General features: G+C 39.4%; 1 protein-coding gene across 4 annotated transcripts in view; it reads right to left on the bottom strand.

Moving 5' to 3' along the window:
* STX17 (syntaxin 17) overlaps positions 1–26683 on the bottom strand; it is a 35225-nt gene extending 8542 nt beyond the window's left edge. The window contains exons 1-4 of one of the 4 annotated variants that reach the window (XM_056330441.1): positions 26523–26683; positions 20270–20451; positions 12269–12334; positions 2900–3119 (exon numbers count right to left, since the gene is read on the bottom strand). In XM_056330441.1, the coding sequence (XP_056186416.1) occupies positions 2900–3119; positions 12269–12334; positions 20270–20392 (409 nt within the window). In that variant the 5' untranslated portion in view covers positions 20393–20451; positions 26523–26683. Of the gene's footprint in view, positions 1–2899; positions 3120–12268; positions 12335–20269; positions 20452–21545; positions 21688–22434; positions 22531–26301; positions 26458–26522 lie in introns of those variants that run through there. The other 3 variants (XM_056330442.1, XM_056330444.1, XM_056330443.1) reach the window with 3 other exon arrangements.
* Between the last annotated feature and the right edge of the window lie 585 nt (positions 26684–27268).

The following is a 27268-nucleotide window of genomic DNA, read 5'->3' as shown; positions in this document are numbered from 1 at the left end:
TGGGCCATTTGAATTTGTAAACTCCTTCCTTCTCTACCAGATGGGAAGCAACAAGCTACAAAGAACGGGCATGCTGAAGCTCCTTTGATTAAGATCAGCAGCCAAGATTTGCTTTCAGGACTGTAGCCTCTAAGCACAAAAGAACAGGCAATATATTGCATCTGTGTTAGCAATTCAAGACAGCTGCTTTCACAGGCAGGCAAACTTGAAAAAAAAAATATCTGTTTAATTGTATTTAGTTGTCTGCCTGTCTGTATGTTTCACTTTAAATGGGGTGAATTACTTCCGAATTCTTGAGCAGACTTGCAGGAACGTGTCATTCCAGTAATATCTTTCTGTTCTTCTCATCCCGATCTTTCTGATCAATTGCTTGTCTTTCTGAAGTGCTGTTATGCTCAATGTCCTCCATACTTTCAAGGTATTTCAGATTTAAAAAGCAGTCCTGTTCTTTGAAATTAAACTCTAGTTCCCATTTACGACCTATGTAACTGTTAGAAAAGCAATAAGCCAGGACAAGGCCTTTCCAATGAAATGCCAGAATGCATTGAGGACAACTGCAGAAAGTTACCAAAAGAAGAGATATTTTAAATTTAGTTTTAATCGTAACAGAGAAGATCTCTCAAAGAGCCTGAAAGAAATGGCTACTATGCATGAAGGGGATCAGTGAATAACAGAGCTCACTATTGTAAAACTCAGAGTAGAAGATGGAAGGCAATGAGCTCCCCCAAAAGAGGTATCAACAAATGCAACAAACTGATTAACTATGGGGAAGAAGTTCCTAAAGGATAAAGGATTGCAGAAGAGCTGGCAGACACTAATAAAACAGGCTATGCTGAAGATGACAGCAAATTGTCCTGATGCAGAGGAAAACATTTATGGCTTCAGCAAAAGCTCTTCAATGCCCTGGATACCAAGAATTTGACACACAATTAAGATGAGTACGAGGAATAATAGAAGCATGGGAAGTCAGTATCAGAAAGACTGGGACGTGTAAATTGCAACTACTAAGGGGTATAAATGGTACCAAGAAAGTGTCTGTGAATGCTTTTGAAGTTAGAGGAAGACAAAGGAAGGATAAGTGCATTGCTAGGTAAAGAAAGAAAAGACAGATGACTAGGAGAAAGATTAAGTCAGTCTTTATGCAAATGGGTAGCTGTAATTAGGTACTTCATGCAATTAATTTAGACAAGAAAGAAAAAAAGGGACAGGGTGAAACAGGTTAAAAATATTTTGATGAGCTAGATCTACTCAAGTCCTGAGGGTCCAATGAAATCCATTCTAGGGCATTAAAAAACAGTTCAAGCATTTTTCTGAGAACTTGAATAAGGGGGTCCCAGAGGACTGCAAGAGAATAGAATCCGTTATCGTCCTTTTTTGGAGGGGAAGGAGAACGCAGCAAATACCCAGATTTTGAAACCCACAAAGATATAAGGACAAACTACTGACCAATCAACTGTAAGATGCTGAAGGTGTTGAAAAAATCCAGATTCATATGCCAGAAGCTAACTCAGTCTATTTTATTGGCCTGGTAAGAAGAAAGATTTTTTTTATGATGAGGGTGATGAGACACTTGAACAGGCTGCCCAGAGGAGCTGTGGATGCCCCATCCCCGGCTGTATTCAAGGCCAGGCTGGATGGGGCTTTGAGCAAGCTGGTCTGGTGGAAGGTGCCCCTGCCCACTTCAGGAGGGCTGGACTACATGGTATTTACAAGTCCCTTCCAACCCAAACTGTTCTGTGATTCTGTATTTGGTGTATATTGATGTTCATAAGGCTTTCTGATACTACTGCACATGACATTCCTGAAAGCCAGCCCAGTCTTCAACTCTACTTTTCTTTTCTCCCTATTTGACCATTAGACTCGCTAGCTTATTAATCACACTTGAAAGACTTCTTGTAGTTCTTTATGTAGCAATAAGAAGGGTAATGAAATCAAATTTGATAGCAGATTCTTCTACAATGCTGCTGACTGAGGACACTTCTAATGTTAAGATACATGGAATTTTCAAACAATTTTAAACAATATGTATTGTTTAAATTAAGGCTCTGATTTTAAGAGTCTTAAAAACAAGCTCTGGGCAGCCTCTTCAAGTGCTGCTACTGCAGCAATCAATCTAATTACTGTTACGTGGAAGGATTTAATCCTGATGTAACCAACTTTCTCACAGATCATTAGCAGCAAACATGAGCTGGTACTAGGGCATAATAAGGGCTTCCCCTGAAGACGGAATGGTAGAACAAAGAATGAAGGACACTTTGTACAGAAAGGAGGGAAGAACAGCAAACATTTCTGGCTTGTAGCGCATTACAGTTCAAAATCTTTTATTTAAATGGATTTATACTGTTTCCTGCTTTCTTGTCAGTTATCAAGTTAAAATGCTAGCGGAAGAGATGTTCTCCTTTATATAGAAACTTGCTCCTCTTTTCCATGTATTTCAGCAGTGGCATAATATATCACCTGTCATAAAAATTGTTTTCTTCTTGATGTTGCAAGCACTAATTCAATGAAAATGGCCTAAATGATTACTTGCACACGTTCAAGTGCTTGGGGCCGGGGGGGTGGGGTGGGGAAGAAGTCAAGCTATCGTGAAACATGAATGTAAGTATTCTGCTTCCTATGAACAGTCTCCTATTTCAAGATCCAAGGCTACGGGATCCTTCTCATGGAAGGCCACAGCTATTTAATTTGTTAAGACATTTAATTAGGGAATTCTCCACTTATTAAAACTCAGTCATAAGTCATGAGAAAAGTGTGGTGTAGGGAAGAAATCCACTTCTTGATTAATAATTATTAATCAACTGAAATCTCATTTGTTTACTTCATTTATAGCTGGTCAGAGAAACTGCAAACTGGATACAATGATATAGATATGATAGATACAGAAATTAAATTCTACTACCTCCTCCTACAGTTGCAGATCTGGTTAAAGAGGCATCCTCCTGTCCTTCAAGTTGCCTTTTAAGTTCTTCTGCAGATTCAGAATGGAGCTGCAGGAAATCTTTTATGGCAAATGAAGCTTCGTCTTTCACAGGTTTTATCATTCTCTGCAGAACTGGGATGTCTTCTTGTCGGACTCGCAAACACAGTTTTTCCATCTCTCTCATATTGGCACGAAGTTGCTGTAACATTAAGAGTTACTTTGTAGCTCACTATGTAAGAGCACCAGGACCTTCAGTGGCTGGGAAGCAACTATCATCTTGATTATCTTTAAATAATCATAAAAAGTGCCATTTCTAAGCTTTAATAAACTAAGACCAAAAAAAAGCCTCAGAAGTCCCAGGCTTCAAGCAATCCCCATGTTCCAGGTCACTTCTCCTCTCCACCCATTTTGTTTTCCATACTCCATTGTTTGACTGCAGCTGGGTCACCTGTCAAAGATGCCCCTGATCACTGTAAAAGCCCGTGCCTCCAGTAACACAGCCAACCCTCCCCTGAACCCATCCTGGGACTCCCAGACCCTGTGATTTTGTGACCCAGTGCTATTCCCTGGTCTTTTTACAGTGCTTTTGCAGAAGAGTCAGCCTACAAATCATAAAGCACTCTGCAGAGAAGGGGCTTATCCTTACTTAAGGTAGCTCAACCTAAAGATGATCCCTTCTGAGTAAATGACCTACCTCCACCTCTTCCTAAGGCAGGGGACAGTCCTGTAGCCAACAATGATACTGAGCAAGACAGCAATTAGTCACCTCAACCAGAGCTCAACACTGTCCATAGAGGAAGGCATCTGCACGTCCAAGCACTTCTTACTTGGAGGTGCCACTACATCATAACCAGCTCACTTAAGTCCATTGTATTTTTAGTATTTGCTTGTGCTTGTGAGTTCACTCGGTTTTCCATCTATTAAAAAAAAAATGGGGGCGGCAGCTCCCAACACAGCAGTCCCTAAACAGTGCAATGAAGCATCACTGGGACATACTGAATCTTTCTGGACACGGCCTGCTTTCCATAAGGGAAACTAAGCTAGCTGCCGCGGGATAATAAGAACCAAAGATCAAGGAAGAGATGGTACCTGTTATCTTCTCTGGCAAACTAATTTATCCACAGTATCAGCCAACCACAAAAGAAGGGAGAAATATCTTTGAAGCCATCCCCATAAATATTTTTATTTATTTTTATTGCTGTCAGTTTTATACTTTATCCACTTCTCCAACGAAGAAGTCAGTCTGTTTTATTTTGGGTTTCAATTAAAAGTATTTAACTAATTAATTCACTATGTAATTATTTAAGTTATTTCAGTGTCTGTGATCAATTTAGGCCTTCGCCAAAATATTTACACAAGTCGCAACAAGTTAAAATAATATCCAAATAAAGTGATTGCTTCTCAAAATTTGCTTTTTTAAATAATAAATAACTGCTGTGACTATAGCACTTCAGGATACTATTATTCACAACCCCCAACTAGCCCAACACTATTATTTGCATTTTGTAAAGAAAACTTCAGGGACAAAGGAGAAGACCACTTTTTTTTGCAATATTTATCTTCTTTTTTCAGAAGGACGAATGTATTAGTTTGATTGGAATATCAAATATAATAAAAGAGAGAAATATTTCTTTTAGTTACAAGAGTTTTGAGAAGATATAAACTATTCACAACCAGCAAGAAGAGTCTGTGCGTGGGCATGTCCTGTGAGATAAATTTCTGTCTACAGCTAAAATAGAGGGGGGTTTTATTGCCTAGGCTTTTAAAATCTAAAAATGCACACCACCTTTTCTACAGATTAAAAGAAGAAATGTATAGTTTAAATTACGCCCCTTCTTAAAAACAAGAGGTTTTATCTAACTATATAAAAAAGTAATAAAAATAATATTCATTGCATTACATTATAAGGTGATGTAATAAATCATATTTTTTATTGCACTGTTTACCAACTGTTTTGAAATTTCTTCTCACAGCAGAACAAAAGAATGGATTAACACCAGTGAGTGGTTAGAAAAAGAAAGGTTTTCTTCAGTAATGCAAACCAGGTGCAGGTAATGCTTTCGAAAGGCAATATTGCTTACCTGGAAAAGCAGGAACTAAATGGAACTTTTTTTCTTTACATACACTAGTAGAATTAATTTACCATGTATAAAGAAATAGTAGAAATGTAATTAGAGAAGGAGGAAATTGATTCAACAACAAATGAAAGTAACACTGCCCAAGCCGTATTAGGCAACCAAAGAAAGAACTACTGATTCATAAAAATCATTTGTCAAATTATTAAGAGGATATTCTACTGTATGCTTAAATTAGAAGTATTACTAGCCAAGTTAAGCTGCATTATATAAAACTAATCCCAGGTAAAAATACTGATTAACGATAAAAAAATCAGATACAAAAAGTAAGTTTGTAAGATGTTGAACTGAAACACCGTGCCTTATTTTCCTCATACATTTGTCATCTTAATCTACCTTGCTCTTCCTATTATCTTCCTTCCATGGCCTGTCTGTAACCGCTGAAAATGGGAGAATGTCATCACTGTCATAGTCCACCACATGCCAAAATTCTCGGTTTACAAAACCTTGGAATTTCATTTAAAAGACAAAATGGGACTATCTACACACAACATTTAATTATCTATTTCATAATAATTATATGCAGGGGACCAAGTGAAGTTGATCCTGCTTTTTGTTTCAGGAAACAAAATTATTATTATCCTGTCTTTGGCCATAATGGAGACAAAAAATGACAAGTCAAACAAAACCATGTTGTGAAACAGCGATGATCGTGAGTCTGGGATAAGCTAATAATACTTCCAAAGCAGTTTCTTTAAAATAAAGAACAACAGAAAAATTCTCAGTTGAAACAGAGTTAAAATATAGCTCTGCTAGCGATTTGTACCACTACAGCTGGGGCAAATTATGAGTATGGCCAACACACAAGTATAATGAAGACGGTTACTCTGCAGAGTTGGTCACTCAACCATTCACCTTGCTGCTGCAGTTTTCAAAAATTCTGAACAGAAGCTTCAAGAGATACGAACTACTCACCCTAAGGAATGACTAAATCAGATCCTCACCTTCACTGTTCATTATTACCTCGCTGATCAAAGAAAAGTATTTGTGAGAAAGAAGATGGAGGGATCAGATTATGATATTCGCCTATTCAGTGAAATTTAATTTTAGTAACTCTTCCTTTGTGGTTTTGGAGAGAGGACTCTTGTTCCATTCACTGTCAATTAAACAGAAGCTAAATGGATCCAGCCTAGCAAGAAAGCTGAGCCCTGCTGAGAGGAGACACATCTTAGCAGCTCACCAGGGTGTAACATGATAAATGTTATGGATATGCAAATGGCTGTGACTTCTTTTCACAAGCATTTAATGGGACAGAGTTTAATTTCTGGGCAGAGCATAAAAGTGTATCACTCTCTTCCCAACTGTTTCCACTTTTAAAACCAAGCTTAGCAAGGGGGGCAATACAAAATTCTATTTTCATTTATGGGAACTCCTGAGTTTTGGACTCACCAAATTCAGCCCAAAAGACACAGAATTTTTATTTATAATATTTGCAGTTTTGGTCTATTAACTTCCAAAGCCAAATAAGACTGTTTCATACGGCTTTCTCACAAAAACTAGGAAAACAAAGCTAGCAAACCCCACAGGAAGTCATACCTCCAAAGCATGATCTGTTGTCCCTGTTTTATTTCTGACAGTTGTTTATCTAATCTGGTCTTAAAAGGACTTCTTTATGAAAAACTACAACCTCCTTGATACTGTGCTGCAAGAATTCATTACCCTAATTGCTGCAGCATTTTCCTCATCTCTAACAGAAAACTCTTGCCTCAGTTTAAACCAGATATTTCTTACCCTCTCTGTTCAAAAGAGAGAAAGACAAGCCCTGTCCTCTTTGCAACCATCCTTTCCATGTTGCAAACAGCATGCCACTGCCAGGTGTTCTTTGGGCAAAATCACAGATTTGTCAGTCTTTCCAAATAAGTCTCATTTTCTCGACTTCTGACCCTTTTCATTGCTCTCCCTGAATACTCCCTAATCAGTCCATAGCTTCCTTACATGTGTGGTGCCCAAACTGGACAAACTGTTCTACCTGGGATCCTACTACTGCTGACCAAAGAGATTGCATGAGAGACCACACTGACTACTCTCCTGTTTTTACATCCCACTACGTTATTTGACATTTTTTTATCACTACAACAGAGCTGGTTCACTTTTAGTCTGTGTCCCTCAAGTCCTCTTCTGCAAAAGTGCTGCCCCAACACAGCTTCCCATGCTGGATCTATACAGCTGACTATTGTTCTTGTCCTCACCCAAAAACATACTGATTTTTCAAGTCTTTTCTCAACATCATTATGACTTCTAATTCTGCTCTCTCCACCAGAACCCCTTAAGTCTCTCTCAGCTTTATGCTGTTTGCAAATTTTACTGTATAATGAACATTACATATTACTATATAATGAATCAGTATGTTACATAGCTATTATACAGTGCCTTCATCCCTAGGTCTCAAAGGACTTCACCGGAGTAATGTTCACTGATGTTGAGCAGATGCAGAACTGAGGTAGGGACACAATGTCTGAGCCCAATTTTCTAAAGTGTCCACAAATTTGGAGGTACATCTGGAAGATCCACCAGGATGGTGGATTCACTATATTATGTGAATAAACATAATGGATTTTCATCAGAAAAGTAAATGATAAGTGGCATGGTTTTCACAAGCACTGTGAAAAACCCGCTGAATCCATCAACACATCCAAAATGGAAAGAAACAGAGAAGTCATACATAATGAAGTTGCACTGCTTTTCCATTCTTTTCAAAATCCTTACAAACACATTCAGTAAAAAATAAAGAATAAATTATAAATTTCTATCAGAAAGTAACATAGAAAAGGAGACAAATGAGCCAAAGGAGGGATTAATTTAAATATTTTTTTAATCACTGTTGCCGGACATTACTGTACACATCTGTCCATTAAGCTTACCTTATTACTCAGCACTGTTTTAAATAATGAAGAGAAGGAATTATTGTAAGTATTCTTTTTTTTATCTTTAAAATCACAAAATATCTTCCCATATTCTGTTCTTCCTAAGTGGTTTATGAATGTTACCTCCTCTACAGATGTCTGGACATATGCAAAAAAAATGGTAAGACTCCCTGAGGAATTCAGAAGCCTTAACAGCAATTTTCAGCAAACCAGTAAACCTTACACAAAAGAGTAAAAATTCTTCATTTTTTTCCAGTATTGGTTTTTCAAAGCAGTAGTTTTTCTTCACTAATAGTGACAGCTGAATTTTCAAAGTAATGTAACTTGATGAAAAATAGATGTTGTGTTTCCACAGGGTAACTGTAGGCTGCCTTAAAATACCACCACTTCACACTCCAATACTTAACGCCCGTGAACATCACTATCAATGTTATACCAGCAACACCTGTCTCTTGTGTGCAACCAGCTTCATTACAATTGAGAAAAAGTAACAGATGACAACAAAGAAATAATGGAATCCCTACTCAGCTGCAGGCAAATGCATATAGCAACCTGCAGTAGCATGCCATGGCAGAGAGCTTGGGCTGCGCTGCCACAGCATGCCGTTAAGAACACGTAACACCACAAGGAAAAGAGGTAGTAACAAAGAGCATAAAGGAACCTCAGTGCTTCAGTGCTGACCCAGTGTGAGGTCCTTGGGCACCAGGATAAACACTGCGTCTGCGTGGCTCCACCCTGTACAAATGTCAAAGGGCTGAGATGGGACCAAAACCCTTGAAAAGGCAGCAGGGACCTGAGCTGTGAGATTATTTGCATGTAACATTCAACATCTCTACCAGTTATGGAAATATCTGAAGTTCTATCTAAGGACCCCAGCAACAGCTACCTGAAAATTTGCAGTGTAAGTATCTGCTTCAGCCATGTGTCCCTGGCAAAACCGATGTTCCCGGAGTGCTCAGAAATTCCAGCACTTCACTTACTCCATATCCATCAGCCTATATACTGCTCCTAACACTACCAGGTAACTGAATCACGGCCGCCATGCCATTATCACGCTCCATCTCCGCCACCGTTGTTCTCTTTTTCTTCTTCTAATACTATCATTACATGTAGCGTCGTATACATTTTCCAGTAGTTTACACTTCAAACTCTTTATGCTGAAATAGTACATGGATGGCACAGGTTCTCTTCTGTGCAACATATCAGTCCCTTTTTCTCTTTACCTTCTGGCACCCATGCATTAAACACTGTCAACTCTCCCTCCATTCTGCATGTTGTCATTTTAAATTACAAAGTAAATACTGCCTCCAAACCCACCACCTTAACATAAACAGGACCTCTAAGAAAGTATTGCAGTAGCTTAGCTATGCAAATGTAAAGTTGCCTTCACTTATCTTCTCTGGACTTTGTTGAAAGTAATGTAATAAAGGATATATGTTACAAATTTCTTGGCACAGGTAAAAGAAACTCTGAGTTTAAGGATATATTTACCATACAGATGGCCACAGGCTGTAATAGTGAGCTGATTTTATATGACCCTTCACTGATACCATAATCTCCAGCAGCAATAAACTCTACCCTGCTTCTCATGCTCTCCCAGTATATTTGCATAGCATTCCAGAAAGATACTTGATTTCAAGACTGCATAATTTTAAAGGTGGTACAGAAGACATGAGCCATACAAGTAAGCTTTGAAGACTTATGCAAAAGAGAGCTGACTGAAAACAATCTTTTACTTGTAAACCATTTTCAGTTGAAATGGAAATCATAAAAGTGAAAAAGGAAAAAAAAAAATTAACATTTTTCAAGTAGCTTTCCAGGTTACAGCAACACAGTGGAGAGACTACATCTGCCTAGGTATGTTTTGCAGAACAGTCTCCTTTTGTGGGCTGAATATAGACTAAAAACAGATCATTCAACCACAGTATTTTTCCTTTTTTTTCTTCAACACCTCTAGTAACTGCAGCATTTTTCTTCCTCTTACTATGAATATGATCAAGGCAGTCCCTAGGTGTTACAACAAAATACTGCCATTTCGTTGAAATTGGCTTAAATCTTGCAATAATTAACTCACTGCATGGTACAGTCAGCATATATGCGGGCAAAGCCTAGCAAAACTGCATTATTTATTCAGGTCCTAACATTTTAAGAAGTCCAGGGACGGTCCCTAAAAATGAAAATCTACAAGAGCACATCGGTGTGATTTAATACATGGTATACAAGAGCTATTTTCTCAGTATTTTTGAAAGGGTGTTGTCATGCCCTACACAAAGATTTCCTTCTTCTTTGTTTCTTCACTCTCTTTTTTAGAAGTTTTTAACGTGGTATCCAGTCACCAGAAAGAAGAGGTATATATTTATGCTCATCTATACTTCTATTATAATTTTGACCATCATCAAAACTACAACAGAAGTAATTATTCTGGGTAAACTGAAAAATCAGAAAAACGGCTAATTATGTGCACATGGATTAAATGTAGAGTGGCTGTGCATATATTTGTCTAAAACCTGTGGCAGATGCCTTGGGTCAATATTGACTTAGGGATTCCTAATGTATTTTTACAACATCTAATTTTGAGAGCAAAGTGTGTGCTGCAGAGAACATTTGGTATCACAATAATTAATCTGATTTCTTCGCAAACAAACAGATCACAAGTCCATTGGTAAACATTTAAACAGCTTACAGCAAACACATTCTACATGTCATATAATTTATTATCAAGTACTCCAAACTCCTAACTATTTAATTAAAACAAAGAGCTAGTCTACTCTTCTTCCATGGAACCAGGTACTTATTCTGCTCTCTGGGTATCAGAATGTGGGCCACTTTAATGTATAACTTGTGTCCAGATCTAAAAGCAATAAACATTAAATAAAATGTAAGAAAATGTATTTTGGCTGCAAGTGAAAATGGTAGGGTTTAGGTTCAAGATAAATACAAATGTTTCTAGAGACAAATATGAGGTTTTATTACTAAAGCACTTAATGTATTTAAAAACATAATCTTAAACATGATTAATTATTGATAAATTTTGCCTTGCTAAACAAATGATACTGATAATAAAGAGAAGTCCTTCCTACCCCTCAGATGTGAAAATATATTTGAGCACAGACACAAGCAAACATGTGCTTACTACACCACACCTGTTAGAATACCATTGTTGTAATAGGATGTCCAACTTTAGAAGATTCTTTAAATATTAAGAATAAACCTAAATTCAAATTTCAGAAAGAATTGGTGAAAAATCAAAATAAACATTCAAACCTCCAAATAACAGAAAAATCAAGTAGATTTCATATATAACTTGTCATCTACACTACAAAAGCTCATTAACACCTTCCATTCCTCAAAAAAGATAACTCCAGCTCTGCCTACTAATACTGTTGTTCAATCAGGACTAAGTTATTTTTTCTGAGCTTTTTTTTTTTCATTTTTAGTCTCTCTAATTTCCCACAGGAGTCAGTAAAGCATTACAACAAACACAGAAATTTACAGTATTAGAAATATGAAATATAGTGGGTTTGGATTATGCTACCCCTGCCAGCAAAGCCTGCTGGTCTAGATGCCACATAGGTCACAAAAGGTTCATTCTAGTAACAAAGTCATGCATGTCACTCCTCTGAACATCTATGAAACCAACACAAGATGCCTTTCCTGCTGGCAAAGATATGTCTGTCCCCAGAATTTTGCCAGTACAGCATGTATGTTATAACCACTAGCTGCTATATCTGCATCAGCAAACTTTGCAGTGCAGATGTGCTCTTTGCGTTTTTCTGTGTTGATAGTCTTTTTTGGCTGTATGCTATTTAGCATCTTTGTGGGCTGTATCCTACTTAGCAGTGTGAAGGCTGATGTTTGGCATTAGCTTTTGCATCATTTTCATCACAACATGCATTGTTTTAGAAACAGATGTAAGATTCCCTGTGTGCTGAGCAATGGGTGACTGACTATGCATGAGGTCACTGAGATGATGCCATGCTGACAAATGGGTCTGGTATTTCCTCCTTTGATGACATAATGCATCTAACAAGAGATGTGCACACCAAACTAGTAGTCCAGATGTTCTGTGTTTGGTCTGAAACCACACTTTAAGATAAACAGCATCCCATACTGCAATTCCCGTCTTCTAATTTAGTAACATAAGAGGATAGTTTGCAAAAGAACAGTCTCCAAACTTTTGTTCGTTCAAGAATCCTGACACATTTCTGACTGTAGTTGCCTCATAGGACACAATTAGGAAATCCTTACCTTTTAAATGAAGTAAAGCAATACCATGTACTTCTCAAACCCACCTGTCAAATATATCTAATTTAATTCCATTAGTATCACAGTCATTTTAATATCCTTACCTGAACTGTTCGTCCTGCGTTAATGTGCTCTTCGTGCAATCTGTCCCAGAGCCTGCATCTCTGATACTAAAATAAAGGAAAAATACTCCACATAATTGCTATTTTTACCAACTGGCTATGCAGAAAAAACAAGCCTTCAGTAAATAATCACTTTAATTTTCCAAAATTGGCAGTAAAAAAGCTGAGCTGATCCACGGGCATTTCCACTGCAAAATTAAGAGAGGTAAATGGCAATGTATTTTGTGAATACTTTGTACAATGTATTTTACTGAATCACAGATAACTAGGGTTTCACCATCAGTTTCTAAAAATAAAGGCATCTTGTAGCATCCCGATACTACTGTGGCATAAATCCATTGGTGGTCAGAAAAATGAAGTGCAAAAGGAAAGGAACATGGGATAAGCAGTACTGGTCATATAGGACAACAAGGTATCTGACATTATTTACAAAGAAAATTGCATTCATTACACAGCACTGCTGCCTACATTTACACTTACCATTTCTATGTGGTTACAAACACAACACACCTACAAGGACTATCAGAGCAGACCTGGAACCTGCATGAGGCTCCACTAACTTCAGTGCATACAGCACTTTCCACAGGACAGAGTGATTATTCCATTAGCAGACAGCAAGTTTTGCAAAAGAACTGCTTATCACCACATATAAACCTTTTCATCATTAAAATCAAACAATCCCTGCCATTGGCAGTTGACATAAATAATATAGAGACATTATCATGAAAAAGTGTGGTAAAACAATAGAAGCAGAAACTGTGATTCCTGGAATATGTGCTGAAACCATCAAATAATGCGTTTACAATACCAGACAGTAAAAGAACATGCTTTTAAATGTTCAAGTACATGTTTAAAGTACAAGACAAAATGTTTACTATGATTTGAGAAGTATTTTTATGTAAAGTTTAATTCCCCAATTTCTTAACATGCTTTGGTACCAATAAAAAACCTTTATCTACAGCCAACATCTTTCCTTAATTCTTTTCATCATTTTAGAAGCCACAGCAATAAGGATCACAAATTACTCAGCTTCCTAAAGTACAACAAAAAATCAGAAGTTACTTCTTATTTTCAGAGAAAAAAGTTCTTTCATGTTAGGATTTTGTAGTGCTATTGAAGAGAAAAGGTTTAGTGTTCAATTAAGTCAGATTGAAGTGATTTTTCTAGGAAACTAGCAACTTCCACACAAATTGTTATGCCATTAAAATTACTGCTATTGTCTATTAAAATAAAATGGACCAAAAAATCTGTATCAACAGTGTATCTTCCAATTCAGTCATCCCTGAAAGAGTACTGAAACAGGAAGTTCTGAGGGTGGAACAGAAGGGGGCTGGTGAAAAATTACTTTTTCAATTTCAACTGACTGTAATACACTGTCCACATATCAAATTTTAAAAAATCCTGTTTTCCAGCTAAGGACAACAAGAAGAATTCCTCAGGAAACCTTTATTGCTCTTTATAATTTCTACAAGAAACGCTCCACAGATTTATCTGCTTTATATATTTAGAAGTTTTATTACTTTGCTTCGAAATTCCTAGTATGCTGATGATGACTCCAAAGAATCCAATGACTTAATACACCCAGAGTAATGATATTCACATGGTCGGATAATTCATCCTTGTTGACTTCTCTCTGTCATCCAGCACAAAGTAGGCTGGACTCCTGGGTAACATTCACTCTGTGGGACCCAACGATAGCAAACCTTGAGAAAAGCTAGTATTGACATTATTTACCATTAACAAACACATGTAAAACTAAGGGAGTTCCACGAAGTAAAACATCAATGGAATCCTAACCTGTTACAGCAGATCCAGAGGAGGGCCAAAAAAAAATAGGTCGGAGGGGTGGAACACCTGTGAAGACAGGCTGAGAGCTGGGCTTGTTCAGCCTGGAGAAGAGAAGGCTCCAGACCTGACTGCAGCCTTTCAATATATAAAGAAGGCTTAGAAGAGACTTTTTACTAAGGCCTGTAGTGACAGGACAAGGGGTAATGCTTTTAAACTGAGAGAGGCTAATTTTAGCTCAGACATAATAAAAATTTTTACAATGAGGGTGGTGAGGCATTGGACCAGGTTGCCCAGAAAAGTTCTGGATGCCCCATCACTGGAAGTGTTCAGGGTCAGGCTCGATGGGGCTTTGAGCAACCTGATCTAGTGGAAGACATCCCTGCCCATCACAGGGGGGTTGGATTAGATGGTCTTTAAAGTTCCCTTACAACCCAAATCACTCTGTGGTTCCATGATTCCGTGATATTTAATAACTGTGCTATAGCCAAATAGTTTGTATTTCACATCAGAAATATAAAACATAAGACATTAAGACACTCAATCTCTTTTCCTCTTTGTCCCATTCTCTTTGAGAAGCTCTCTTTAGAAAGAAACCTTCATGCTTATGCTTTGGATCACTTCCATTTCTCCTTGAAAATATCCAGTTGACATGGAGAGAACTCAAAGGTTTTCGTAATATCCTCTGCATTGATTTTTACAGTAGGTAGTACTCACCCACATTTCTAAAAGCTCTACAATAGATGTCTTACACAAATTTATACATTCTGATTAAGACTGCCATAAGACTCAGATAATTTCTCATTTTGTACCACCTTTATGTATCTTCCCACCACAACAACAGTCCCCAGTCAAAGGTAAAAAGTGTTTCGCACAGCATCCTTCAAATTTGGCACAGTCACAGGAAACTAAATCAAAACTGAAAGCAACAGTAAAAAGGACATCATGACTTAGAGCAGATTTCTTGGTTTTAAGGATTGTTGCATATCACCAACAAAGTTTAGGGCACCATGCAAAAATCTCCACCTTCCTGCAATACCATGACAATTGCTTTTATCTAACAGAAGCTAACAGAAACTTGTAACTCTTTTTGATAAACATGCATTTTATTTCCTTTTATGGAGTGAAAAGCCGTCCAATCCATGGAATGTACTTTCTAGGAAACTACAACTCTTTGGGGAAAACACGGAACTAAACTAAAACAGGTACAGGGAACCGATTTCTTAAGGATGCAATTTTTAAGTCTTCAGAAACTGTCATATGGGAAGTCGGGACTCTCAAATAGTTGAGAAGCAATGATGATGGACTTATGGTAGCCACTTCCTCTGAAAAGGTGTATTCAAGGTCAAATTTCATTATATGTTGATTTTATAGTTTCTTCAAACAGTGATTTAGTAGATTAATTGTTTGGACTATCTCTGGAACCGAAGGTTTAAATCAATATTCATGAAACGAGGTTAGAGATATTGGCTTCATCATAAGTAAATAATGTTGCTGCTCTAAGCAATTTGACGTAATTAGTGACTTTTGCTTAAAAGTAGCCTGTAAAATAAACAGGATCAGATTCTACAAAATTATCCTTTTACCTCTAGGGATGTTTGGTTTACATGGCTGAAAGTTAATTTTACAAAAAGTATTTTAGAGAAAACCATTTAAACTGCTGATGCTGACAGCTCATAAAAGTTCTGTAACACATTCGTTATGGCTAAAATGCATGTAAAAGATACAAAATGCAAACTATCATGGAAGTAATTCAACCAAACTAGTTGCTAGTGTTCTGATAATCTAAAACTATCTAGTGACAGATTTTAAATTCCGAAAATTTTTATTCTCACCTTCTCATAAATCTATCAATAGAGTAGATTTTGGAGTATTTATAGTTCTTACAGTCAGAAAAGTATTTTTAAAAAAAGATAAACTTTCAAATTTAAAGAACATTACACTGAGTGTGGACTTTTTAAAGAATCTGGCATTTATGAACTATTATTATACTCAGATGTATTACTTCTCATAAATGTTTGTGTCATATTTTTTATAATAACAAAGAAGTTCTGAAGTTTTCAGTACTGCTAAATACCTTCTGGCATAGTTACCAATTGATTATTTAAATAATTTATCCATAGTTACTTGTTTCTAATAATTCGATTAATTACTAACTCAAATATCAAATCTGCCAGGTTTTATACTGTCTGAGGACACAGAAATTTTTAACTGTATTCTGAAATCAGAAAGACAAACCTATACTAAACATTGCTACCACTTCTTGCTTTCATAAAAGTGTTGTTCTAGAGTAAGTGCTGTTAACAATTATGTTTACAATTATTTAAGGATTTTTCTGGTATACAATTTTTATTATGTTGACTGAAAAGATCATTCACAATGATACTACCTACAACCTGAAAATCTCAAGGACTGTCCAAACCAGATACTTCTAGATTGCATCAGATTTTTAACAGTTAAAATATAAAATTCAACTACTCAATCAAGCATCTTGGCATTTTAGTGTGGTCATTGAATGCCATTACCTATAATTAAACTCTGGCTAAGCATGAGCCTCCAACCATGCTTTGAACAAAGTGCTAGATCAGAACTAAACTAACGACCCATTTTATCCCAAATGCTAATATTTTCTGCATTTTCTTCCAGACACAGAAAACTGTTTTTGCAACAATCTCCCTTCTGTCTGCAAAACAGGAATGCCTCACGCAGATGAGTTGCTGGACCAGTAAAGACATGGGTGAATTGAGTGGAACGTATTTCACCCCTTCCCTGAACCATGGTAACATTAACTGGCTAGATACAGTGTAATTATTCTTTCTCTAAATAGATAAAATATTTTCAGCAGGATCAACCAGTAACTGCCCATAGCTCCTCAATAACCAGGTTCTGCAAAACACAGCAATTCCCAAGATCATCTCTCACACTGTTAAGTACTACACATCACTGATCATGTCCCTGTTCCTCACTGCAGCACCCAGTGTCCTGAAGCTTCTTGATAGGGTATGTATATACCCTAACTGAGGGAGCTTTTACGGATATGAACAATACTTAGCAAAGAATCTATTTAGCTGTGTAAAGTAGTCGTCTTACAAAAAAAAAAAAAAAATAAAAAGCAAGTAGCATAAGTTATGTCCATCCCTTCCATTGTCTCTTGCTATTACTGCCTTACACATATCAAAAGCTTATCTTTATTTTCAAAGTGTACCAAAACCATTTGTGTACTGCTAGTGTGCCCTGCTAATCATTTTCCATTCTGTAGTGGCAGGTCAGCTCCCCGCTCCCATCAACAGGCTACCTTTTTCCAGTGACCACCTGTGGTTTTCCTTTCAGGCAAAACTGTAGCTTTTATGCTACCCTTTTGTGGGTATTTATTGACTACATCCCTTTGTTCCTGGATGCCTTCCTCAAGACTCCGAAGAAAGGTATGCCTCGCTGCTCCACACTCATTGATGCCGTTGGTATTAACTGGAGTGCTGCCCCAAGGATAGAATTTTTAACGTAATGTTAACATAAGCCAGCTACAGACCCAAAACTCTACCTCTCTGCAACCAAGAAATCCCTCTTGCTGTATTATGACAAATGCATGTTGCTTCCACAAGCAGTAGTGCAACTTCTGGTTAGAGAAAGAAGGGAACAACCTGGCTACCAAGACTGTCTCTGTTTCAATGGAACAACCTGCATGGAAAAGCTGTTATTATGTTACTTTCCTCAAGCACCTCCAAATCCTTCACTAGTTGCCTTTAGCTAGCTCTATGGTCACTGCTAGGTACGGGCCATGCATGTACAGTGTACATCTGTCCAGGGCAAGTTAACAGTTGAGGCTCCTTGTTCCCCCATCATCTCACTCAAAAGCAAGCTAACACTGACTCCTCTGTACTCTGGCTGCAGTGCAAAGTAACTCAATTCTTTGTGGGAGAAGCTGGAGAAGAGAAAGCCACTCCTAGCCACTACAGACAGGGCTGCTCCAAACTGGCTGACTCCAAGGCAAAAAACCTGCTGAATCAGCTGGCATCTAGGTAAAGAAATTAATTATACAAATACGGAATAACACAGAGTAAACAACATGCTGTAACTGAAAAAAATAGGTCATCTCATTCAGAAGGTATTGCTTCTGGCAAATATTATACCAATACACTTTTCAGTTTGTGAATATTGCAGTTCATATCCTTTCTGCATCCTTATTACACCTTTATCAGGAAAAAGTCAAATGATTACCTCCCACCATTAGTCCCAGCAGCCCCAGGTCTCCCTCAATCACAGTTTTTCTCTTGTTCCGTGGTCAGCCACCATTTCTGCACTTTCACCTGCCATCTCAGGTACTTCTTCAGAAGTTCCCCCCACCCAATTCTTTATCCTTTATTTACATGAGTCAGGAAGTATCCTTTTGCACACAAGTAAGGGAAAGTAAGAAGATGAGACAAAGGCAACACAGAAAATCATCTCTGTTTTCATTCTCAGATTCAGGACCAATCAAATTAGCAACTCCAGGAATGAGTTCTGCTAATTTCTAAGCACAGGAGCATGCCTTTAGCATTGGGTAATCTTTAGTAAACTTCAGGTGGTGAAGTTCTACCAGTATCTACTAAATACCTGCAAACCACTTTTTTTTCAGAATTGTACATCTTGGCCAAAAACCAGCAGATTTTAGAGGCACAGCAAAATGTACAGTCTGAACAAAGACCACCCCACAAAAATATCTAAGTGTTTCAACACATCACTACTTTGGAAAAAAATTATCACCACACTATCAATCACTTACTACCATTTAAACTAATTATTTGTTATTAAAAGAAATTACTATCACTTTAACAACATATTTCTTGACTATGTTCTCAGAAACAAATACACGGACTTATTTTCCCTTCTACCCCACCACCAAACTATTTGTGGCAGAAACCAGGCATGGAAAATTTCACCCAAAAGGTTACCCACTTGGTAAAGTGACAGTAAAGTTATGGTAAAAGTTGTGAACAAATGACAACAGCAAAATGCAAAACAGTTTCAACAATACATTATACATACCCTTCAGATCATACCTTTCAGGAAATCAAAATCATGTTCACCTATTTTTTCCCAATTGCTTCATTCCTTCCCAAGGCATTAAAAAATGTCCAGATTTACATATACACTTGGTTTTATGCACCATGAATAAGCCTAGTCAAATTAATATGATGTACACTTTTTCAGAAATGTGCAGAACTACAGACACCGTCACTGAATTCTCTGTGGTGGTAAGTATAGTCTTTTCCAAACAAATGTCTTGTATGGTCATTTCAAAACTTCCATTGCAATGTTGATATTATGACTGTGTGTGTTTGAGTCACTCTTCCTTTTTTTATTGGTGTCACCTGTTTTAGTAAATCTCTTACCACCTTCCTCAATAAACCAATTTCTCTGTTTCCACATGCTATATTGGTACTAATAAACACAGATTGAGAATGTTTCAGGTCTGAAACCTGGTTATCCATGCTGTTAAATTGTTAGAACCATCCTTGGCCATACCAAACACCACTCTCGCATAAAGAGCTCCCGGGAACAGCTAAGGAGTTATAAACACAGAAGAGAGGCTACTCCCCATTAGCAGTGTGCATGCAGCCACCCTGTTTTGCACAACATGAGGATTTAATAATATGGACATAGCCAGTTTCATGCCAGACAACTGTCCTGGGCACGTTTATTGTAGCGGTGCAGGCACTGCCACAGTGTATGAAAGAATTCAACTTCTTGGAAGCACATTCAGTTTCACTATCAACTGTGAGCTAATGTCAACAAGAAGCATTATAAACATGCTACAATCCTGATACCATTCTTCTTCTGTTTCCTTAATTCAATCTCTCTATTTCTCTCAACTCAGTTTAAAATATATAAAGAAAAAGATACACATAAACAGTAAGTTACTCAGAACAGTTGGCAGCAAACCACTGTGACTTAAAAATAAAGAATATTAGGCTGCTTTCCTTACAGTAACTTTTTAACACAAAACAGTAATGTTTCTCACTCTGTAGATTGACCAGTTACTACAAATGTAAAGGCCTTTGTATACACTGAATTGTCAGACAACACAACATTTTCACTTTTAGCCAAATTTGAATTAAAGCATTTCATAATCAACCTTTCATTTTAATCTCTATGTAAACTTGCAGTGTGACTGCTTCTATACTGTAAAGAGAACTACATTAGCAAAAAGTGAACACTAACCTTCTCAATATTTATTTGGTGTTTTCTTAACCTTTCCAGATCTGTTGGAATGGCCACTTTGATGAATTTCTGAATGGCAGGTTCAATTCGACGGAGTCTAACTTTTTCGTCATCTTCAGACATCCTAAAAGCAGCTTTCAAGTCAACACTTGTCCAGTATACCTTCACCAAGGTAGAAACCCCTAAAAACCAAAGAATTACAAACTTACAAAAATGTAGTCGTCTAGAATCACTTAAAGCAAAATAAGGTAAATCAGTCTTTCCAATAACCACATCTATTTCAAAATCACAGTGGACCAGCATTAACTACTCAAAATATGGATACCGTATTTGCATTTAAATTTATTGTCTCCATTTATTTTCAGGCTTTGGGGATCATTTTTCATAGATATAATTTAACACTAACAAAAAAACCCCAACTAATAATTAAGGCAGATGCAAACATGCTTTGCAATATAATGATGAAAGCCTTTGAAAAAACCTTCCAGTTAGATGTCTTGCTTGATCAGCATTCAATTTTTGCCAATTTACATTCTGAATCATCTTAAAAGTTGTAAAACATGTCCGGAAAAACACCAAAATAAAATCAATTTTGGAAGTCCATTTCCTAGAAAGAGTAAGAGCTCCTGAACGAAGATTTGCACTCCAAATTGCATTTGTCCCCTACTGAAAATGACTAAGGCATCACCAACAACGGGGTTAAACAGTTGCTGAAATTATCTGCAGGACCAGTAGTACATCAGCAGCCTGAATTCCATTCCCTGCATGTGCATAAAACATAACTTTGGAGTTTCACTTCTCTAAAAGAAAGATATGTAGAACTGCATACAATAGCATTTATTTACAGAGTATATGAGTAATATAACGCTGAGTATGCACAAGGGGAAAGAAAAAATTATTGTGAGACAATTTCAGTTTTAATACTGTATAAACAGAGGTTATTTAAGTGAGATTTTCTTTCTGTATACTCCTTTTTTAACAAAAACAAGAAGTTGAAGCTGCAGACAGCTATGAAAAAGTTTTGTCACAAATGTCAGTAACAAGACAACACGCTATCTTGCTTATAATGAAAGTACCTGTACTACGACAATAATTGCATCAGAAGCCTTCCCCAATTTTCCTCTTCCAGTAACCAAACTAATTTTAAATAATTAAACTAGAATAATCCTCCTGGTACAGATGAGGCACAGCAGAATGTAAGAGGTTAAAAGATTTTCCTGTTTTTCACACAGCCAAACATATTATTAACGGTGAAATCAAACATTATTTTTCTTACATCTAACCAGTGTGAAAGTGCAGAAGGAGTGTGTTGAGGTTTTTCTGAGACCTGTGATTGCTGCAGGCAGAAAGAACTTGAAGGCAGACACCAGCTGACAGCACTGGGTCTTCAACTGAACTGCTCAAAGTTCCGTCACTGCCCTCACTTGTAGGCTGCAGGGAGGGTATGTACAAATCTCCCTCAACTTCACAGGAGCCAAGTGGTAAGCATCTTTCATCAGGCCAGTGAGAAAGCTGGAAGTACTTTTGGCAAAGGGAAGCTGCGTTTCTAGAGGAAAACAATCCCAGATTACTCACCTTGTTACAGATTTGCTAATAAGTTAAGATTGATTGACTTTATTTGATTTTATAAAATAATTTTTAATAGAAATATAGAGGGATAAGAAATATATTTGCACAGTAAAAGCTGTTATGAAATCCTTTGTACAGTCCCGTACCAAGGCCAGAAGAATGGGCTAGAATCAGTGTTTAAAACTTAGGTAATAAATTTAGGGTTTGAAAGGGTTTTTTTGTAGTTAACTAGTCTTCCGTATGTAGAAAGTGTATTGAAATGTCAGAATATAGGATTAATGGGAACTGGGGAGAGTCGACTGGAACAACTTGTAGTTACCTGCCAAGAAACCGTGAACTTTAGTAAAAGGTAATTCCGGCAGGGGGAGATCGCGACCACCGACACCACCTACCCAAATCGTACCCCAGACCCATTTCTGGACCTTTCTAAGCTCTACTGCGCAGAATCGGATATGGGAGGAGAATATGTTAATGATTTACGGGAAATATTATGATTGTGCATGAATATTTAATGAATATGTATGAATAAGTTCTATATATGGTGTCTGATTTTGAGACCTGGCGTGCATTGATCGTGAGAGGACTCACTCACGCACCCGGCTGTCAATAAAGAAGTGTCTGCTTATCTACATCACATTGGTGTCGATAAGTTCTTCATTCCGAGATTTCGGTAACAACCTTTTCCAACACAGCTGCAAATAAAACAATGTTGTGTTTTTCTAAAGAAAGCAATGCTAACAGAAGACTTCTCCTTTGCCCATCCCACCCAACAAAGAAACTGAAAACTGTGGAAAACAGTATTTACTGAGAGAAGACCAATTTACAGAAAGTCAGTCTTTAAGGCTTTACAGATACACCTTTTCCTTTTTCAAAACCTCTGAAGGAAATACTGACTTTGCTGTCATCGCTACTTTGCATCATTGCTAAATCATCCCTACTTCAAATTACAGAGACATACTATCAGTCTTACAAATCCTCTTCTAGCCCAAGGCATTTAATTTTAATAGTTCTTTGTCCAAATCTTCAAATAAACATGCAGTGGGTAGCCTCAGATTTGGGGGGATGTAAAAAGAACTTTAATTATTCTGTGCTGACTTACTCTTTCCACCATTCTAAAAACAGTAGCTTAAATGCAAGATGTTAAAAAATACACCGGTTTTTCTACTACATTTGGTAACTACAGTCCTTAACACTTATGAAAAAGCCCCTCATATCTCACAATTGAACTCCATTTTAAGCCTAGATCTGATTTTTTTGCAATGAGCAAAATACAAAAAGCACCATACTCCAAACTGCAGTGCCTCCTCTTCAAACATACATTCAGTTCCCTAACATCTTATACATTAATCCATGAGTTTGAGCTAGAATTAAAATTTGGTTCCTTAAAGATATTTAGTAGCTATGTCATGCTCTTCTTTAATACTGAACCACCCTGAAGAAGCAATGACACAAATTCTTCAAACTTACCACACAACGTGAAATCACAGAAACCCACAGCGCATTCTTAGAACAAATACAGCAGAGACTAAACTAAATCCATCATAATTTTGTCCTTAACCTTTAATGACACCTAGAGATTGCTAAAAGCCAAAACTGACAGTTTAGATTACTTACAAACTGGACCACTGTGAAAGCGGAGGTAATGTAACCAACAGCCGTGTGTCTTCAGTAGGTAATCAGAATAAGGAACAGTTTTAAATTCAAAGATTTGGCTGCATGCATGGCTCTGAACAGTCACTTTCTTCTCCTTAAAAATTCCCAGACAGTAAATTAGCTTTCACGAAAATGTCTATGAGCCCCTTTAAAGCACTGCTGCCTAAAATTCACTGCACAGTAAGTGTGAGAAACTAAGAAAGAAATATAAAAACTTACATTGTCATCAGGTCTCCTGCTTAATGTTTTCCAACAGTATACTAGCTTTTGTAACACAAAATCCAAGCCATAAATTACCAGTAAGAAAATATGCAAGGTCTTCCTTTTTTTAAGTTCACACAATATGGTAAATTACATTTACATTACAAGTTTTTGTGATGACCATATGTTCATTCCAGATGCAATTTCAAGAAAATCTAATGTTTCCTGCATACTTTATGGGGTTTGTATTTCCCTAAGCATAACTTTAACAAATTTCTAATGCTATAACGCCTGGGTTTTTTGAGTAATCGCAGAATAACAGTACCACATAGGTGGGGAGGGATTTTCATACTCCATCCAGTACAAGCCGATTTAGATGTGGTTGCACAGGCCTTTGTCCAGTCAAGCGTCCATAACACCTCCATGAATGGACGCTCCACACACTCACTAGACCCCCTCCCTTCAGTGCTTGGCCATTCTCCAGGTTAAAAGCAAACAAAACAAGGAAAAACCTTCCTTGTAGCTAAACCAGCTTACATCCATTACTCTCATCCTACTGTCATACACCTCCAAGAGGAGCCTGACTCTACAGATTCCCACCTATAGCAGTAAGATCTCTCATTCCTTCACCTCCTCTTAAGGCTGAACAAATACACCTCTCTCTTTCTCCTTGAATATCAAGTGCTCCAGTCCCCTAACCACCTTGACAGTCTCACAGGGGAAGAGTCACTCCCTTGACCAGCTGTCCCTCAGCTGCGTTTACTAACACAGCCCACAATGTGGTTGTCCTTCACCGCAACAGCACTCTCAGACTCGTATTCAGCATATAATTCTAAGGGGTAAAAGAATCTTAAGGTATCCAATTCCAAAGAGTAAAACTGTGAATTTAATTCTGACACTAACACAAAATCTCCACTTACTGTGTGGCAATGCATAGAAAGAACAAAGTCACATAGTTGCAGTCAGAAGTATTCCTTCTTGTCAAAAATTTCAGTAAATGCTGTTAAAACAAAGCTCATGAACTTTCGTTAAACTGCCTGGTGTTCTCCACTCAAATACGGCAGGACAAATGCAGAATAAATGTGAAGAGTTCTGCTTGCCCAGGGAAATGCAATCTAACCTGCATAATTAATTTTAATTCACATACGTTTTAGGCAACCACTGCCACTAAAAAAAGTACTTCCAGCATAGATGCCTTGTTTTTAAGGGCTGTAAGCCAAAAAAGCTTTTTCTTTTTCTCATTGCAAATAAAATAAATTAGAATCTGGATGCTAGAATACAGAGACTTACAGCAGCTTTCTCACTAAGGTGACCCGAAACACTTCTTAAAGAGTAGTGCTGGCCCCAAAATTGCAGCAACAGAGTATTTGCTATTGCTGAGTTGGCTGTGGTTTGTCATTGGTGAGGAACACGCTCCTGTGGCAGACTACAGACAAACTGCACTTTGGGTCTGAATTACATCTTTCTCTTTCGGCTATAAAAGGAACCAAAGGAAAACAGCTTTGTTAGGCTGAGATACAGCACTGCCAGCCCCAGCGTGTTCACAATGTGTCATGAAACTACTGAGTGGGATCAAGAGCCGTGTGTGGGGGATCTCCCACAGAACAAGCAGAATTAGCAGCTGTGGGTAACCGGCTGTGGCTCCTAGCAGCTCTGTGCGCTTGGGGATCACGCGGCAAGGCAAACTTGACCCAGGCAAGGCAAAGGCACATGACTGCATTTTGAGAAATCAGAGCAGATGACAGGCATTTTGTATTGGTTTTACATGTTTACGCCAGCTGCAGAATGGCAGAAAATACCTGATGACTAACACATCAACATTTCTTGACCAATGCTGAACCGGTAGAGCGAGTCCATAGTAGACTGACACCTGCAATAGGCAGCTGCAACGCAGTTCCACCTGCCATCAGCACCCCAACACTGGTTTTTCTGTATTATTGAACCATGCCTCTGGTCTCAGCCCAGCAACCAACAGTTTGTACTTCACCCCTGAAAAGCAAGGGGTGCATGCAGAGAGCAGAAGCATAAGAATAAAGTAAGGTTTTAAGTCTTACATCAAGGCTTCAAGCGAACTATGCTAGTTTCTTTTTCCTTACTTACGCTTTTAAAAGCTCGGGGAACGCCAGGCTAAACAATCCGTCACACTGTGGTTCTACTCTTTAAAAAAAACAGTAATAAGCACAGCTGGTGTGGCAAGCCCCGGTGGGGCCCAGCTCCCCGCCGGCACGGCAGCCTGCGCCTGCCCGCGGCCCCACCTCCGCCCCGGCACAGCCTCGCCGCCCCCAGCCGCTCCGCGGGCACCCGCACGGCTCGGCCGCCCCCAGCCGCTCCGGGGCGCCCGGCCTGGTGTGGAGGGGAACGGCCCTCAGCCAGGCGAGCCCCCGCGCCCGGCCAGCCCGGCCCCGGGCACGGCAGGGGGGCGGCCGAGGGGCGCGGGCCCGCCCGCGGCAGCAGGGCCCGGCCTGCGGCAGCGGCCCGCAAGGCCCAAGTGAGCGGGCGGCGGCCGCGGTGCCCGCCGCAGCCCCGGTTGAGGGGCAGGGGCCGGGGATCGGGGCCGGGGGGAAGCCGGCGCTCCGCTCCCCGCCGCGGGCCGCGCTACGGGCACCTACCGACCAGCCGCGTCCGCGGGAACCGAGCCCTGGGCCCGCCGGAGCCTTCCTCTGGCCTCCCCGGCGCGGGAAGCGAAAGCGAAAGGAGCCGGGCCACGGCCGGCGGCCGCCCGGCAGCCACCCCGGCCCCGCTGCCCGCCCTGCCGGCGCGCCGCCGAGGCAGCCGCCGCCCCCTCCCGCCGCGCCCCGCAGCTCCCACCGCCCCGCCCGCGGCCCCTCACCGTGGTGGCGGCTGTGCCGAGACGGGGCCCGCGGCCAGCGGCGGCCCGGGACGCTGGGCGGGAGCCGGCGTGCAGGGCTCCCCTCGGCGGGAGGCGGCCCAGCCCCCGCCCGCCGCCCGGGGCCATCACCCGCCGGTGCCACCACCCGCCCGGGGCCATCACCCGCCCGGTGCCACCACCCGCCCGGTGCCATCACCCCCCCCGGTGCCACCACCCGCCCGGTGACTGCCCTTCGTGGCCCCGGGTGCGGGAAGGGGCCGGTGCGCAGGGGGACGGAGGAGAAGCTGCCCCGGCCAGGGAGGGAGCACTGAGCCTCTTGGGATAAGGGCTCATCGGGAGGGAAAAGTTAAATTTCTTGTTCTAAAAAAGAGCCAGAGGTTGCCGGGATAATTTTAAGAACTTTTCTTAAATTCCCCACTACCAACATTTTTGTGTGTCTTGACAGGTAATTTAGGCAATACCAAACTGCCAAGTGGGACCCTTGGCATCAATATGTGGGGGACAAATGTCAACCAGGCCATGCCAGTGAGTCTCCTTTCACCTTTCACTAACCTTCGCTGTTTCTAACAGTGTTCAGAAAATAAGTATCTATACGATATTTCTGACCTGTATTTTGAAAACCACTGTGACCTGTTTGTGTCTGACACTGGTCATTGGGTCCTACCCCACGGAGCCTGTGGCTGGCAGAGCACTCACTCCCGGCGGGCACGCTGGCTGCTGTACGACCGGTACCCAAGGGTAGCCTG

Source organism: Falco biarmicus, chromosome 3 (assembly GCF_023638135.1).
Source record: "Falco biarmicus isolate bFalBia1 chromosome 3, bFalBia1.pri, whole genome shotgun sequence".
NCBI lineage: Eukaryota > Metazoa > Chordata > Aves > Falconiformes > Falconidae > Falco > Falco biarmicus.
Note: the sequence above shows the minus strand (reverse complement) of the source record. Positions and strands in the feature narration are given on the sequence as shown.